General features: G+C 42.1%; 1 protein-coding gene and 2 pseudogenes across 3 annotated transcripts; 2 read left to right on the plus strand and 1 right to left on the minus strand.

Annotated features, from left to right (window-relative positions):
* Positions 1-4,552: 4,552 nt before the first annotated feature.
* On the minus strand, positions 4,553-16,686 carry HVA22F (HVA22-like protein F). 3 transcript variants are annotated; one of them, XM_087675031.1, is made up of 5 exons: positions 16,451-16,686; positions 15,466-15,487; positions 5,168-5,290; positions 4,842-5,079; positions 4,553-4,743 (listed from the first exon to the last, which is right to left on the minus strand). In XM_087675031.1, the coding sequence occupies exons 2-5, from the start codon at positions 15,480-15,482 to the stop codon at positions 4,681-4,683; spliced, it is 441 nt and encodes a 146-aa protein (XP_087531157.1). In that variant the 5' UTR covers positions 15,483-15,487; positions 16,451-16,686; the 3' UTR covers positions 4,553-4,680. The 3 variants fall into 3 exon arrangements, with proteins under 3 accessions (XP_087531157.1, XP_087531156.1, XP_087531155.1); XM_087675030.1 differs by having other exon boundaries at positions 15,466-15,492; positions 16,451-16,683; XM_087675029.1 differs by lacking the exon at positions 16,451-16,686 and having other exon boundaries at positions 15,348-15,471.
* On the plus strand, positions 11,280-12,723 carry LOC148039139 (uncharacterized; annotated as a pseudogene).
* LOC148039140 (uncharacterized) lies at positions 12,782-13,952 on the plus strand (annotated as a pseudogene).
* Positions 16,687-16,897: the final 211 nt, after the last annotated feature.

Here is a 16,897-nt window from a genome sequence, read left to right on the forward strand (position 1 = left end):
CAAGCTTTCGGAGGGGTTTCACCATGCTCAATCATATTTTGACCCTCAAAACTATTAAAGAGGGGGGTAGGGCACATGGAAAGAGGGTTTGTTGCTACTTTATGGATTTCTGCAGAGTGTTTAGTATGGTTCCCCCTACCAAGCTCATGCAGAGACTACAAGATATTTGCACTCCAAAGAATCTATAGTAGGGGATTTATGCTTTGTATGAGTCAATGACACGAAGGATGCGCACTCCAAGAGGGCTTTTTAATATGATGGATAGTATGATTGGGGTGCAGCAAGGGTGTTCAATTTCACCTACATTGTTTGTTGTTTATGTCGATGAGCTATCAATTTTTAAGGGGAGCCAAGTTTGAGCTTGGCAAGCACATCATCACTTGCCATCTCAAAGACGAGTACCTCCTAGTGAACTTGGTGTTTCAAACCACCCCATGACAAATATTATTGCCTTAAGTACAATGTTTACAAAGAGCCCTATTGATTAAGGTGGGATCCTACAAGTCATCTAAAGGATCATCAAGAGATCATTTTGTACATGATGGTAGCCTATACTTGCACTTGTTAGGAGCGAGTGTATCAGAATATTTCATTGTTTTCATTTCCATTATTGTTCTTCAGTCGAGATGACATGGCCAAATGTACTCATTTCTTTGTCTCGTGTGCCATTTTGCCTTTTTGAGACATAAAATACCTCTCTCTCTCTCTCTCTCTCTCTCTCTCTCTCTCTCTCTCTCTCTCTCTCTCTCTCTCTCTCTCTCTCTCTCCCATTATTGGGTAGTCTAAGAATCTTGAAGGAAAACGTTGCTTGTTGCAAACCATAGCCATGCATGCCCAAATGTTAAAACATGGATCTAGAGCATGGCAGGAGTTATGGAGGATGAAAGATGAAGACAAGACTCATGTTATCTGCAAAATTATCTGATGAAGGCACAAACTCTAGGCGAATAGTGCCTAGCTCAACCTGGTCTCTGGAAAAGTGGAAGTGGACTCCCACATGCCGTGTCCGTGGTGTGATGATCGAATTGCCCACAAGGCCAATGGCACTCTAGTTGTCGCAGTAGTCACATGGAAAATGAAGCGCCGTCAGTAAGAGACCAACTGTTGCACAAGTGAATTAGGTTCCAAGATAGATTAGCTTGGACTCATAAAGACAATCTTGTGTAATGAACTGACACTAACAAGGCACTAAGTGAAAGTACAAAGCATCATGATGTTGTATTCATTCCATTGTCAAGTACAATGCTTTATAGAAGTTGGGTTGTTCCACTCTCCTCACTATATATATGGGATTCAGGACATCTCTTCCTGGAGCATACATCATTTTTCATTTCTCAACACCCCCCCTTAAATGATGAGTCTCTACCCTTGCTAGCTTTTTCCCCCCTTCATGATATCATGGCCCGGGAGACTAGCTCATAGGCAACCTAGTCAAGTTAAAGCTTGAGACTTTACATCTTTGGTAGGGGTTTTTACAAAGCAAATCCATTAAGGGAAAAACATATGAAAGATACAATGAAAAATCTTTTAAAATAATCTGTCAGAGTTGTTGACGATAGCAGAAGCATCTTCTTCTTCTTCATCATTCATGAATTGGTTCTGGTGGTGATTATTCTGCATCTATTGTGCTATTTTCTTGTGGAAACATTCAGAGGCTATATGGCCAGTCTTACCACAATAATGACATGTCATCCAATTTTTGTTGTCGGTGTTGAATCCTGGACCTCTTCCTTTGGGTCCAGCAGCTCCTTTGGTGTATAAGAGATTTTCCCTAGATGATGGAATACCATCTTTTGCATTCTTATTCTTCTGTTTGTTCTCTTCATCAAAAAGAGAGTGCTCAATATCTTTGAGTGAGAGACTGGAAACATTACTTAGTGTTGAAACAAGGTTCTCATATGGTTCATGATTAACACAGACAAGTAGCACTGCTATTGCCTCATCCTCATCAATGTTCTTTTTAAGAGTTGCTAGCTGAGTTTTAAGGCTCTTGAACTTATCGATGTGTACAATCATAGATGAACTGTCTTTTACATCCAACTTATAAAACTGCATAAGTAATTTTACCTTCGAGTTCTTTGCTTGTGTACCAAAGATCTTGTCAAGTTCTTCCCATGCCTTCTTTGCATCCCTGATGCCAAAGATGTGGTGTAATACATCATCTGATAGGGGCAATAATACCTAGAGCTTTGTTGTTCATCTTCTTCCATGCCTTTGTTTTAGGCTGGTCTTCTGCAACATCTTCCTCTTTAGCATCTTTTTTCTTGTCATGAGATGGTACATGGTTTTCTTCTTCCAGGCGTGAAAACCTTCACCATTAAACTTTGCTATTTGCTCCAGTTCAGTCATCTTAGTATATCTTACCACGAGAATTCTCGGGCAGTGTCTATCCTTTTACAAGAAGATTGAGATTTACAATGGATTTGATCAATGCGACTTTGAATCATTACACAACCAAACTGAGAATAATCTTCGAAGCAGGAATCAAAAGGTGAGTTACTCATGAGTAAGCTGAAGACTCAAGTGCCAAGAAGCACTATTTGAGTATCAATAGATACTATGTCTTGAATGTTGGTACTTAGGCTTCTCAAACCTTCCTCTTGCTGAAGTCTTTGTTAGAGACTGAGTTCAGACTTAGACCAAGGTGACAGACACTAGAGTGAGAAAATGAAGAAAAAATAGAGCTTTGGTGCTTGTGGCTATGGCTTCCTGCTTCTAGGGTTTGACAGGCGACTTGAGTATTCATTTGCAACAGCTCGATGCGTGGACCACTCAGCGAGATATTTGATGCGAAGATGGCCCATATAGTGAGCTTGAATTGCCCTATGCTTGCAGGTGAGATGGTGGATCATGTGGGTGATGACAGCGGTATGACATAGGACGGGGCGCAAACAAGACAACGAGGTCGAATTCTTGTAATGCTAAGCTCCAAGGTGAACAATGTCACACTTTCATATGATAGGAGGTTGTGATGGGAGCAGAGGAAGAGTTTCCCAGAAGACACCTCGAGCTAAAATTGCAGTAAGGGTTAAAAGCCCAACTTTGACACACATTCCCTTTGACGAAGGGCATACAAGTCATTTGTCCATCCATGCGCTGTGTTGGCTGGTCATTTTGGGGCTCCAATCAATGTTCAACGAGTCTCACCAATAAGCTTCCTTTTGGTGCAAGTAGTGTTCATGAAAAACCGAGGTTTAATGTAAAGTGAATTGCAATTTTTTTTTTTTAACCTTCAAATTTGAAAGAAGAAAGTTTAAAAACTCGAACTTTTGAAAATTTTTAGTTATAAAAATAACAAATACATGTAATTTGATTCAAAAATCCCTGCAAAGGTTTTTGTATCTGCTATGCAAAATGTTTTTGGTGAACACTCGGCGCAAGCAAAGTTCATTGACCCGATCACGTCCACTCAGTCGCGACTCGCCAGTTGGTTGCCCGCGTCCATCATATACCGTGAACTTACCTGCGCTTTCGACACAATAACTTCAAGGAGAAGCATACGCATCTCCTTCCCGGCTCTTAACAAGCTTACCGAGCTATGGAAGGGGGGTTTGTATTCATTGAATGTCGGGGCTTAGATCGAGCCCTCATTGAAGGCATCTCTTATGGGCGTCGCCCACATACTCAAAGTACTCCACTTGCATATTCAAAGTGCTTCAGACCATTGCAAGTGAAGCACTTCAGATCATTGTACAACCTAAATGCCAACCCCGTGCATGGACATGCTTACGATGGCACGAAAACCTTCAAGTAGCACTTGTGACACATTGAAGCCAAGCGACATATTGTTATGATTTTCGCGCAGTTCTATCACTCCCTCTCCTAATCATCAAGTGTCGTGATGAGTCCAGTGTAATCCTCGACATAACCAACAATTCCCCATTAGCAAAGAACCATTCGTGTAACTAGCAATCTCTGCAGCATAAGCTTTTATACCATGCCCAACTAAGAACCAAGAGGACACATAACATTAGTCACGTCAATGTACACTCTCCTACAAAAGCTAGTAGCGGTTTGGGCCTTGCATAAGAGAAACAACATATGGCCAATGCTCCACCTTCTGAACATGAAGGTGCCTTGAAGCAACAATATGGAGATGGCAATAGAGGTGCAAAATCATCGAACGAGGGATGCAAGATTTCAAGGCTATAGACAGTAGTAGATGTGAAAGGGGGAAAGCAAACAACAGCTAAGGAGAGTGATTCAGTGAGGAAGAGGCTGAAGAGTAGATGAAAACATGCGGAATTAGCACACAATGAGGTGGAATAAGCTGATCATTACAAAACCGGAATAAAACCTTGCCTGCCCTAAATGCATTTCAGGACCGAAATGTTTCCATTTTGGACACCCCAAAATGGCATCTTGGGCAACTATGATACAAAGTTCCAGTTCTTATCGGATCTGAAAATTTGAACTGGAGCAGAAAAACCGTCTCAAAAACATATGCTGTACAGAGAAGAGTCCCCCCGCCCCCCAAAAAAAACAAAAAAAAGACAACAAAAGAACACACCCAAGAGTGCACACAGAGGTTTCAATCACCTACAAGCATCTATAATTGAGAAGATTTCATAATTATTCACAACATTACTGGTGTATTGAGTTTCTTAGGACAATTTTTTGTTCAGATGATACACAGATTTGTACATCCCAAACATCTTCTTCAGTCATTTTTGCTATTTGCTAGTATCTTTCTTGCCTCTCCTTTGTTGGTGATAGTTTGTACTTTTGAGCCTCCTTGGTAGCCTGTCCCAACAAATAAAAACAGAAAAACCCATAAGCTATCCAGCCAAAATCCGCATATCATCAAACAAAAGTCCAAGGGGAGGGTAAAATGTGGTTACAGCTGCAATGACACTTTCAAAAGCATCCTGTCCATGATTATCGATAAATTGCTGCACAGAGGTCTGTGCACTGGGACTCATCATTCTTTCCAGCCGGTGCGAAACATTCGATCCATTTGAGTTCTGCTTAAAGAGTTTTTTCTTCACAAAGTAGTCATACACAAATGCTGCACCATTGAATTGTGGCAACACCAGCCAGCACGCACCCAGGAACTTCAATTTGCCCCAAAAAGGTATCCTGCAAAAGGGAGAGGGAGAATTTCTTAATACATGCTCTACAGCTTAGTAATGCAAGTAGCCAAAGACACCTGGAGGATAAGTTATACCAGTAGAAAATATGCCAAAAAGACAGCTCCACAAGACTAACAAATGAGTACAGTATCCAATATGTTAGCCATTGCTGATCATCTAGTTTGGAAGGGCTCTCAATTGCCCTGATTGAAGCAATCCTGCACAACAAAACTATATGTCAGCTATGTCGAACCTTCCTTTTGAAACCCAACAAAGAAGGTATGAGAGCTACAGCATATGGAAGGTGAAATTATCAGTAACAGGCAACAAAGACAAATTACTAACTGTTACAGACCATCTCCAATCCCTATTTGGGATCATCTAACCGGATGAAGCCCAGATCTAACAATAGAGATCGGAGTTCTAATCCTTTGCAAAAATGCTGGCTACACCTTTGGGATTTAACCCTAACAAAGAGTTCTTGGGCTCCTGCCTACATAAACTCAGAAGTCGCCCTACTGAAAAGGTCTAGAGTCTAGAGTGTCAAGATTGTGGGAGAGAAAGAAGGAGTCTCACTTGTAGCTTTCTTGCTTGCACAATGGGGGAATACACACAAAGGTGGAGGCTGAAAAACAGTTTTCATCTTCTTAGTTGTGTAAGCCAAAAGAACTCTAGTACAAAGAAATAGAAGAACCCTATATATGGGTCTCAAACCAAACTTAACTAACTAAAGTGGCATACTAACTGAGCCACGAGCTAGAGTAAATAAGGATAGCTGTCATCTCGCTATTATTCAAGGGCGGTGTACCAACCGCATCTGCAACTGACAAGTCGGTGACATAAATGCACAATGGTCACCCTGGCATATCACGAGTGGAGCTCGATATCTCAACATAGAGCACCTCCTTGAAAAGGAAGCAAGGGAAAACAGTTGTTATTGAAAGTCTCTAGAAACTCCCAAGTACACTTTTCAGCTTTAAGGTTCCATTCAACATAGAAAGTCTAACACACCACAATAAAGGTAGCTCTCTTTTCAACATTATACCCCATCTCAAGGTTAAGAGCATATAACTGCCACATTCTTTGTTAAAAATACACCATTGGCCTCAAATCAAGAGAAAAGTCTATTGCAGCTTCAGAGCTTAGCCAGCAGTCCACAGTTTTCACAATGACACCTTTTTTCTTATGAATTGACCCTCAAACCAAGTCTAAAAAGCATGTAAGACCTAAGAAGCTCAAAAAGACAAGGACGGACATTATGGCACCGCAATAAATAGGACTCCAGTAACCCACCTCACCACTTGTGAAAACAGATCAGTATAGACAATAAAACAGAGTGTTTAATGCAAAAGTAGCTGCAATTTACTTCCTGGAGCAGATTGTGGACCCTTTTTAAGGTTGGTTAGTTCAATATATGGAAGAGTTATGTGAGTAAAGGGGAAGCTCAATCAGCAACTTGTTGCCCGACCATCAAGCACAACCACCACTTACCATCCACCACGCCTACTTGACCAAAGTAATCATCACCAGGACGAATGTAACTAACATTGTGGGCCAAGTGTAACACTAACTCTTGTGGCCTTGTCAACTGCCAAGGCCTGTTAGACACTCAACCTTCTGAAATTTGCCTCAATTTCAGGCCCTCTGTCACTGTGGCTCATTTGCTCAATTTGTATCTCTTCATTGGAGACAAGCTAGCGTGTCCACCTTGTTTCAGCTCATTCACACCTTTATTTCATCATCATAGAGTAGGATCATTGCTTTGTTGACAGCTGTTAATGCTCAACTAGAACACAGCTGCTGAAGTGTTTTGCTCACAGAAATCCTCTCCAGAATGGCATCATCATTGTTGACATACTGGGGAGCTGTCATGTTGCATTGAGCTGTCTTGAGGGCTGCTGCTGATTTTCTGCACTTTTCTTGTGAAAATTCTCTCAAGAACTACTTGCCCCTGCTGGAGAACCTTTGCTAATCTTCTGCAGTTTTGCAGCAAGACTCCTCTCACGAACTGCTTGCCCCTGCTGAAGGACCTTGTTGCCATCAAATGTTGCTTCAAACGTTCACATTACTTCCTCAATTGATGTCTTTCCTCCCATACCTGCATTTTCAGCCTTGAACTCAGATTTACCTGGCAATCTTCATGTACCACATTTCTCTCTTTCACATGGAGATCTTGCACTGCATCCTTCAGGAGCAGCCCAGACTGCATTTTGGATAACAACTTCACTTGACATCACCAACGAGAGCGATGGATGTCCCTCACAAGTCCATATCTTCTTGTACCTCTTCCTCTTTTGGGTAGCCTCCATACTTAGCCCGCTTCTTCAGGCATTTGCCACCCATATACTTATTCTACCTGACCTACTTACCAACAGATCCAACGTATCTTATAGAGTTGAAGGTTAAAATCATCCTTCATACATATCACCTATGGAAATCCATTTCCAAGCCTATGTTAGTGATTTGATGGATCATGTAGTCCTACAGGTTTATATCAGTGCCAGAGCTAGGCCATCCTTCTACCTTAAATCTCATACTTATGTAAACAGATGAGACGACCTTGGCTGAAGTTTGTAGGTCTCTACAAAGGTTGCACCTTCCCCCACCAAATTAACTGAGGTTCATTGTGTTATTTAGGGTCTATAGAGGACCACATCAACCAAATAAGGAGCTCTGCATGACTGCTGCTTGTAAGAAGGAAATTAGCTCTTAGAGGACATGATCATCACCTGGCTTACATACCTTCTTCTTCCATAGTATGATGTCTTCTAACTTTCAATTTTCGCAAATGTGTGTTGGCATGGCATGTTTTCCCTAAATTTGAGAGCCAATTCAAACTTCCAAGCGTTCTAAAGCTGATCTAGTTTATTGCAGAAAGGGTGATGTCTTACTGTTTGCTGGCATGGCATGTTTACCCTAATTCCAGAGACAATTGTAATTTTCCATGCATTTCAGGCTTTTGAGGAATCTGACCTCATTCATTGTATGTAAACTACCGTCTACTCTGCTTCTCATAGGTGTATGCACCAACTCAAAGTTTTCAGGATTTTGACCCCTGCCACGTGAGTTGCAGATTACAGTTCGACTCAGAACCTGTTCTCAGCATCAATCCTAATTCCAGTGGTCCTACCCTCCCACTCTCCCATCTGACTATGCCCTGAGGAGCAGGGTCACTATGAAGGGAAGTGAACAGCATCCATAGTTGAGCAATTATGCTCCAGAACAGAACAATTCACTCCCCCTTTGTTTCCTTCCCAGAGCAGTAACCTGTGTTCTCTGAGCTTCAGCTTTCAGTTCTCTTCACCCACCCTAACCAGGTTTTACCATGTGCATTTTCTCCTCAAAAGCAGCAGATTCAGTTTTCCTTTGGATCAACTTTTAAAATCCAGAACAGGTTGTCCAGCCATGTTCGTGCCCAGCACAATAGCCCACCCTCTTCGAGCCTCATCTTTCTTGACCTGTCTTTCCCTCAACCAGTTCTACCGCCTGATTTTCTCCCCTAAAGCACCAGATTCAAAATTCATTACCCAGCCCTTCCATTATGCACATGTCTACCTTGTGCATCTGGGTGGGCTTTCTCTGGGATTTGACACTGTCCACCCCTCATCCCAGTTTCCCTACCCCTATCAACATCCATTCAGACTCGTCTCTGTCGTTTCTACAGCAGTTTCACCGACTTGATTCCTGCTTGGGTGCCCTTCACATTGCCCATGTGGACCAATCTTTGCAGTCACTAGTGTCAGAAATTGATAGCATTACCTCCTTTCAGACCAAGCTCCACCAGTTTCGCAAGAAGTTCCAAGCAAAGTCGGTCACCCTTATGGGTTGTTTCTCTCTTCAATGAGGTTCTTGCCACAGTGGACAGTCTCTACTCAATCAGGATTCTCTGACTGCGTCTCACTTCACCTCAGTTGGTAACTCAATCACATCCTCCAGCAACAAGTCCAGCACTCACAAACATTTTACTGTCAAAGCTTTCAGCTGATACTTGCAAGCCCAAGTCATGGTGCTGCTCTTTCATCAACAGCTAGTTCATCATTTCCAGTTGGAAATGCTGAGAGAGAGCAACCCACGACCCCTTCTCATGTTTATTCCCCCCTACAATACCAAGGTACCTTGATGATCCTCCCAGTTTCTCTAGCTTACCACTTCCTCAGTACCCTGCAATGGAAGTTTCCCTTCTAGTCAGTAGGATCTTGACAACCGAGGGGGATAATTGCAAAATCTGCAATTGTTCTCAGCATTTTCAGGAGGCTGCCGTAGTCTCTTGTTGCACACTTGGACGGCCAAGATGGTCGGTCTCATGCCAAAAGTAGGGAACTGCAAGTGGAGTTCTATATGCGAGACCATGCACACTTGTGGTTGTCCACATTGCTAACTTTTGCGATTGTAGCCAGGGCTGATCATCCATTCACTTTTGCAGTTTCGTGGTATTGTGGACCACTAGAGCTCCTTTTGGAGGGAATTGATGATGATCATGCATTCCAGTCATTTTACATCCTAGATTCAGATTGCAGTAGGCTTGGGATTCAATGCATTTCCTGCTCTTTCTCATCAACTCAGAGTGCTCAGCAAGATCATGACCCTGCCAAGTGGGCACAGGTTACAGTTTTGCTCACAGCACTGCCATGTAGCCCTGCTGCTCAAGCCCACTATCCAAGCTACCACATCCGCTAATGTAGATCCACATGGAGGTGGCATCTTTATGCAATGAGATTACTCATTTTTTGAGATCGAGTTGGTGTGGTGAGTGAACTGCTCCAGGTAGAAGATGTCTTCAATGCCCAAACTCATATTTGGAATTCAAGGGCACAGCCCAATATTGACAAATTTCTGCTCAGCCACAGGACACAAACATTTCAGCGGTGAGGAAGATGGCTCTCTCACTTCTCATGGTTCACTCTCTCTTCTGCTTACCTTTTCTTCAGCCATCACCAGTTGACTTCACTCCAAATGAAGAAGGCATGTCGATACAAGCAAAGTATCACATTACACTAGGCCCAAACTCATATTTGGAATTCAAGGGCACAGCCCAATATTGACAAATTTCTGCTCGGCCACAGGACATGAACCTTTCAGCGGTGAGGAAGATGGCTCTCCCACTTCTCATGGTTCACTCTCTCCTCTGCTTACCTTTTCTTCAGCCGTCACCAGTTGACTTCACTCCAAATGAAGGAGGCATGTCAATACAAGTAAAGTATCACTGTTCACATTACAGTGGGCCTGTGAAATTAGGCACTGCTAGTCATCTTGCACTTATGCCAATCAATTCCAGGGAACATGAATGATGAGCACTCAATTGGTTGCTCTCTTTTCGGGCTCAGTACAATAGATCAGCACAAGACACTAAGGCCTGTGCCACCGACACCTCTGCACACTGAAGCTGTTGGGTCGTAAGGTGTTCCAGGGGTTGTGCAACTTAGTCTGTCTGGGTTGCCTTCCATTTCACTGTTGTGAATAAAACCTGCGGGTAGAAGGATGAAGTGCTGAATAAACAAACTAAGTTGTCCTAGCCCCATTCCATTCCACAGTTTTGCATTGAATCCCAGACATTTTGTATGTAACCTTTTTGTCTCATAGGCCAACTTGGCCTTTTGTAGGCGTTAATATAACTTTTCTTTCTTTTCTTTCTCACATACACAAACATATGTATGTATGTATGTATGTATGTATATCTATACATATACACATATGCATATATGTGTATGTATACATGTATATGTATGTATATACATGTATAATATATGTATATACATACATATACATGTATGTATACATATATACATACATATACATATATATCTATGTATCCCGAAACGGCGTTTTGGCAAGTGGAGCATGCCGTTTCGAGATCTTGCGGCCCGCCGGCCCCATTTCACGTGGTTATCCAGCGTCGTGACTCTCCTTCCCCACTTCGTCTCACTCGCGCAGCTCTTCTTCTACCCCCCCTCGGAACTGCAACAGCCACCTCCCGCCTCCTCTTCCTCTTCCTCTTCCTCTAAGCTCTTCTTCTTCTCCTTCTCCTTCTCCTTCTCCTTCTTCTTCTTCTTCCTCCTCCTTCTAATTCTTCTTCTTCTTCTTTCTCTTCCTCCTTCTCCTTCTTCTTCTTCTTCTCCCTCTTCTTTTTCTTCTTCTTCTTCTTCTTTCTTCTTCTCCTTCTCCTTTAATCCATTACCTAGGTCCTGACTCCTAAAGGCTAATCATATCATGGCACCGGACCCATATTGGAGACACGTCACTCCAATCAAGGGATACGAGGGCTCTGGCAGATCAAAGAAGTGGCAGTGCAACTATTGTGGATTGGAGAAATCGGGGAGTGTAACGCGCGTGAAAGACCACTTGGCTTGCGTTCCCAACAAAGACATCGGGCCTTGTGCAAATGTACCAGTAAAAGTAACAGTAAGTCTCCATCTTTGGCACCGAAAGCGTATGGGTATTGAGCTAGAAGAGGATGAATCAACACCACATGGGGCTAATGAAGCACAAGTGGGGCAAAGAGAGGCTAGTGGGCCTAGTGGCACTAGCCAAATTGGAGGTGCCAGTGGCCCATCAAAAAGAAGTGCATCCATATCCGTATCGGGTCCAAGTGCAAAAAGGACCCCGTTGCCATCTTCTAGTAGTGGTGGGCAAAAGGGCTCCTTGCATGGTGCAAGTGTCCATGCAGGACTTCAGAGGCAGGCAATTGTACACACGCTTATTTATTCGGTGTGCTATCCCTTTCAATGTGGCCACTACACATCAATGGAAGAAGACAATCAGGGCAGTAAGCTGCATAGGGTGTGAGTGGAAAGGTCCATCCGCAGATGCATTACGCACACGGGAGCTTCGAAAGGAGAAAGCATCTATAGAGGCTCAATTGGAGCCCTTGAAGGAGACATGGGTGAAATATGGATGCACAATATTATGCGATGGATGGTCAGATATGCGCCGAAGAAATGTTTACAATGTTTTGGTATCTTCATATAAAGGCACCATGTTCATTAAGGCCATCGATGCCTCTGCCTCAGGTCTTACCATCACAGGAGCTTTCATTTGGGAGCACATGCGACAAGTCATCATGGACATAGGAGTCCAAAATATGGTGCAGGTGGTGACAGATAATGGAAGCAACTGTGTGTCTATGGGACGTATGCTTGAGGAGGAGTTTCCTAGCATAGTATGGACTCCATGTGCATCCCATTGCCTTGACTTGCTTATTGAAGATGTTGGGCAAATATCTTGGGTGGATGACATTTTCAAGACGGCAACAAGCATGGTAAGATTTGTGAAGAAAAGGCCATCCGTCACAAGCATGTTTTGAGCCAATAGCATACTTGAGCTATTGAAGCCCTCCACCACTCAATTTGCTTATATGTTTATTGTATTGGAGAGGTTGATACGGGTCCGTCCAAATTTGATACGGACCATTGCATGCCAGGAATGGCTCACATGTAGTGAGAGAGAGTCTTCAAAGGCTCTTGCTTTTAGATGCAATATTTTAAATGAGAGTTGGTGGGTTGAGGCAGAGGCATTGGTGAAAAGTCTCACTCCTATTTACACTGTATTGCGCATCACTGATATGGAGGAAAGTACTTTGGGGCTTTTATATGATTATATGGATAAAATTGGCGAGGCCTTGCTTCGCAACAACTTTTTGCCCCAAGACAAGTAAGTTTTTGTTTAACTTTTACACGTTTAATTATTTGGTATTAACAACTCCTTGATGATTGATCATTATTCTAACATCTAAGTTTTTAACATATTTTATCTATAGGATTGATGAGATTCGTGCAGTGTGGAATGCACGATGGGATTGGTTCAATAAACCAATCCATGCTGTCGCACATATCTTGCATCCCCTTTGGTGTAGCGAGGAGCAATACACTAGCGAGGAGTTAGAGGAGGGCTTCATGGAGTACATGAGGAGCCTCACAAGGGATGATATAGATATGATGAGAAGAGTAGAGAATGATTTGCTGGCATTCCGTAATCATTCTCTTCATTTTGGCCGACCCACAGCTAGGCTTCGAGAGACACAGCTTCAACCTATCTCTTGGTGGGAGAAATACGGCAATTATGCTCCTACTTTGGTATGTGATTGGTAACTTTTATATTTTGAATCTTGATTATCTAATGCATTATATAACCTAGGTAACAAGTTATGTAATCTATTGCCCACTCAAATGTTGATTTTGTGGCATGCATATTAGCAATTGCTAATTACTTAACCTTAATCTTTTAAATTTGAATAGAAACGCATTGCCATTCGGATCCTCTCACAAGATTGTAGTTCGTCTCTGAGAGGAACTGGAGCACATGGACCCTCTTCCACACCAAAAAGAAAAACAAGCTCACAACTGCCCAATTGGAGCGTTTAGTGTTTTGCCATTGTAATCTCTAGCTTCTTAAGAGGACCGCTCTGTTCCCTAAGCCTTCACAGGTAAATTGGTAATGATTAGTAGTATGTATAATTAACTTTTTAACCTTGAGTTCTTGACACTTGACATTGCTAATTTGCTTGGAAGTTGGATTGTAAATTATGATATATATGAAGTTTGAACATTGAACATATTGAATCTCCTCTCATATGATATATCTTTGTCTCGTTCACCTTTACAGGTGAATGTTGACAAGATTGATATAGAGAAGGTGCATGACATTCCGCAAATACCACAGGAGAAGCGGAATATCTACTCCATGCTCTATGAGGAGCTATCGGCACCGGTGCACGAGACTCGTGCACAGAGGAGGGTTAGAGTAAGGGCCACACGTAGTCATGCATCACAGGCAGAGTCAAAGCCAAAGTCTGAGGATGAGGCTGAGGCTGCTTCATCAACTTCTCGATCAGGGACCTCGAAGTCGGACGAGGAGATGGTGCACAAATCTTTAGAGTCCAGATGACTCGTGATATACAAGAGTCAGTTTAGCAGTGCAGAGTCCAAACTAGAGTTGTCGGTTGTTCATTGATGCTGATACTTATAGCCTCACTGGACTTTGGAGTTTTGACAGATAATAGATTATTCACAATGATAGTTACTATCATTGTATCTTGATCCCACTTATTATGCATCTTGATTTTTATTCCACTATTCTTAATGTCAGTCTTCACTGCTCTTTAAAGTTTAGATCATAGATTATTCATGAGTCATAAATTCTAATTCATTTTGTTACCTTATATTTTGAAAATTGAGTCTTAATTGTGTTAAGCTGTCTTAAGTTTCAATCATTGAGTCCTCAGTCTTGACTCCTTAATCTTCACTCGTAAGTTGTGACTCGTGACTCGTGAAATGTGTAATGGATCATGATTTTAATCATATGACATGAAGACTCAAAGTTTTGTATGAAATTTGAATACATGTTGTTGTAGACATTGATATATTTATATACCCACATATTACTGTATTTTTTTTAGTGTACAATCCGAAACGCCGTTTCTCCGTTTTCATAATTTGGCCGAAACTCCGGTTTTTCCCGTTTCCGTTTCCCCCGTTTCCAAAACTCCCCCATACTATGATATATATGCTATGCACCCTTTGTTTCTTCTGTTTTTTTTTTTATGGCCCCTTTTTTTTTGTGTGGTGGTTGGGAGGGGCAGGGGGATGTGCAAATGCCTGGGGTGTGGGGTGGTGGGTCCCACTTGAATCTCAAATTCGCCGTCCCTATTTCTATTCACATTTGACTGCCAGAAGACTTCTCATTTTCATGGCCCTAAAAAGTCATACTTAATCTAAAAGGCCATACTTCAAACAAAGCCCATCATTTTATGATGGTACACACATGTCCCATTGAAGTTTAGCACATGACCAGAAGGTGCCATTGTTTCCCAATGATTCTTGACATACACAATGCGAGAAATACAAAATACATTGGTAAACCCAGTTCCAAGGCTGTGTCAATTGAGGTACTCCTTGCACATTGATATGAACCACTCCAGAATCTGTAACGGGAACGCCTCTAGCAATCTGCCTAACCAAAAATCAAGCAATAAAATTACAATCAAAAGCAAATTCAGATACATTTTCAGCTTACACAGGATAAAACTTACGAAGTCGTTGGACTCGAACCAGAGAATGACAATTCACACTGACAGTGCCAAGGGACCTGATAATCATATAATTCAGTTGTTTTTTCTTTCAGTAAGTTCTGCGATAATCACACTGAGATATAAAATGCCTAGGGAATTTCTCTACCCTTTAATTATTGGCAGAGAACTTTTCTGTTTGATTTGGATGTTCAGCCGGATATATATGTTTTTACTACTACATTATTTCAATCAAGTTCTTTTCAAGCCCTTACCAATATGGGGATTCAAGCACCAGTTGACAGTTATTTGATAAGCTAGAGAACTGCAATATCCATGTTTGCATTATAACAAAATGACCTTTCATAATCCTTGTACCAGGGAAATACTCACAATGGATAGAGAAGCATCACGACTGGCCTGCCAAAACAAGCATAATGTATATTAATAAAGCCCAAATTCAGCCATGAAATGCACACTGAGTATCAAAGCAAACACTTATTCAAAGATTTGGCTAGTAGTGCATCTACGTAAAGTTACCTAACAGAAACATCATGGCTTTGATTGAAGCTACACAAACCTATATTAATCTATGTTATCTTTGCCTTGTCCAATGTTTCAAAAAGACTTTGAAAGTAGGTTCTTAGACATTTTGTTAAATGTAAAAGCGGATGTTTGTGTAGCAAAACTCTATGTCAACAGCTCTGATACACTTGAGCTCACCATCCCAAACATAGAACTGATAGACACGAGGCATCAGCACATCTGAAGGCATTGGAGGGGAGCGACTGCTTCTGTCTAATGATTTAAATCAAGAATAGTGATGAATGCATTCACAATACTTGACGGTCATGCTGCATTCAAAACACTTGAAGGTCATGCTCCAGTGTTCCAACAGGATTTTTCCTTAATACACCACTTAATTCAGGAATTCAATCTAGCCAACTGAGGTACAGACCACTTGATGGGACATCTGTGTCTCAAGTCTACAAATTGACAAATGCTTCAGTGTGGGCTAATAAAAACTCACCACTCAAGGTCCTACATAGCAAAGGCTGAGCCTTTCATGGAATGTGATTATGCTTAGCCCACATCCAGAAGTCGACCAAACACTGGATCTATCTATCGTACATGGGAAATTAATTCACTTAACTGTCATATATGGGAAACCTAGCCATTTTTAAAATTCTGAGCCGAAAAACAAGCCATGAAACACACGGTCTGTTTGTTACCCGGGAAATTCATGCATTTTCCCATTTATAAAGCAACAACAGGCCATCAAGCCTACGCACGAGACGTAAAAGGAAGGTCGAGCACAACGTCTGAGGTAGCAAACTAGAAATCCCAGGCATAATGGTATGACAAAAAACTAACGTACCCTCCGAAGGTATCAAAATTCGCCAAGAGGGCACGAAACCAGCCCATTCTTGCAGTCCTCTAGGCCTTTAATGGATGCAAAGGAGGCAGATCAAAGGCGACGGCAGCAAATGCGAGAGAACCTTGCTCTTGCGTCTTCAATCTTGCTATGGCGCACTGTTACGGCACTTGAATCCTTGCCACAAAGAGGGAGAGAGAGGGAGAAACAGTGAGAGAGAGAGGTAAGGATTCCGGGAGTACCGTGGAGAAAAAGTATCCATCAGCCAGCCAACCATTTGTCTTTTTTTTGCATTTTCTTATTATTTGCTGATTTCGATGTTTCGTACGTGTCGCAACCATATAGATCCACGCGTCAGCCTTAGGCATCTTCTCCTGCTATGGAGCTGATCATGCCCATGACTATCTAGCCTAGACGCACAGGGCCAGCCTTTGGCATCTTCTCCTGCTG

This window comes from Lygodium microphyllum, chromosome 3 (assembly GCF_053477565.2).
Source record: "Lygodium microphyllum isolate KBCC chromosome 3, Lygodium_microphyllum_v1.1.10, whole genome shotgun sequence".
NCBI lineage: Eukaryota > Viridiplantae > Streptophyta > Polypodiopsida > Schizaeales > Lygodiaceae > Lygodium > Lygodium microphyllum.

Coding starts and splice junctions, on each gene's coding strand:
- HVA22F (XM_087675029.1), bottom strand. CDS start 15,439: ATGAAAGGTCATTTTGTTATAATGCAAACATGGATATTGCAGTTCTCT. Junction 5,080..5,167: donor TTTTGGCATATTTTCTACTG/GTATAACTTATC, acceptor TCCCTTTTGCAG/GATACCTTTTTGGGGCAAAT. Junction 4,744..4,841: donor TTGAAAGTGTCATTGCAGCT/GTAACCACATTT, acceptor TTGTTGGGACAG/GCTACCAAGGAGGCTCAAAA.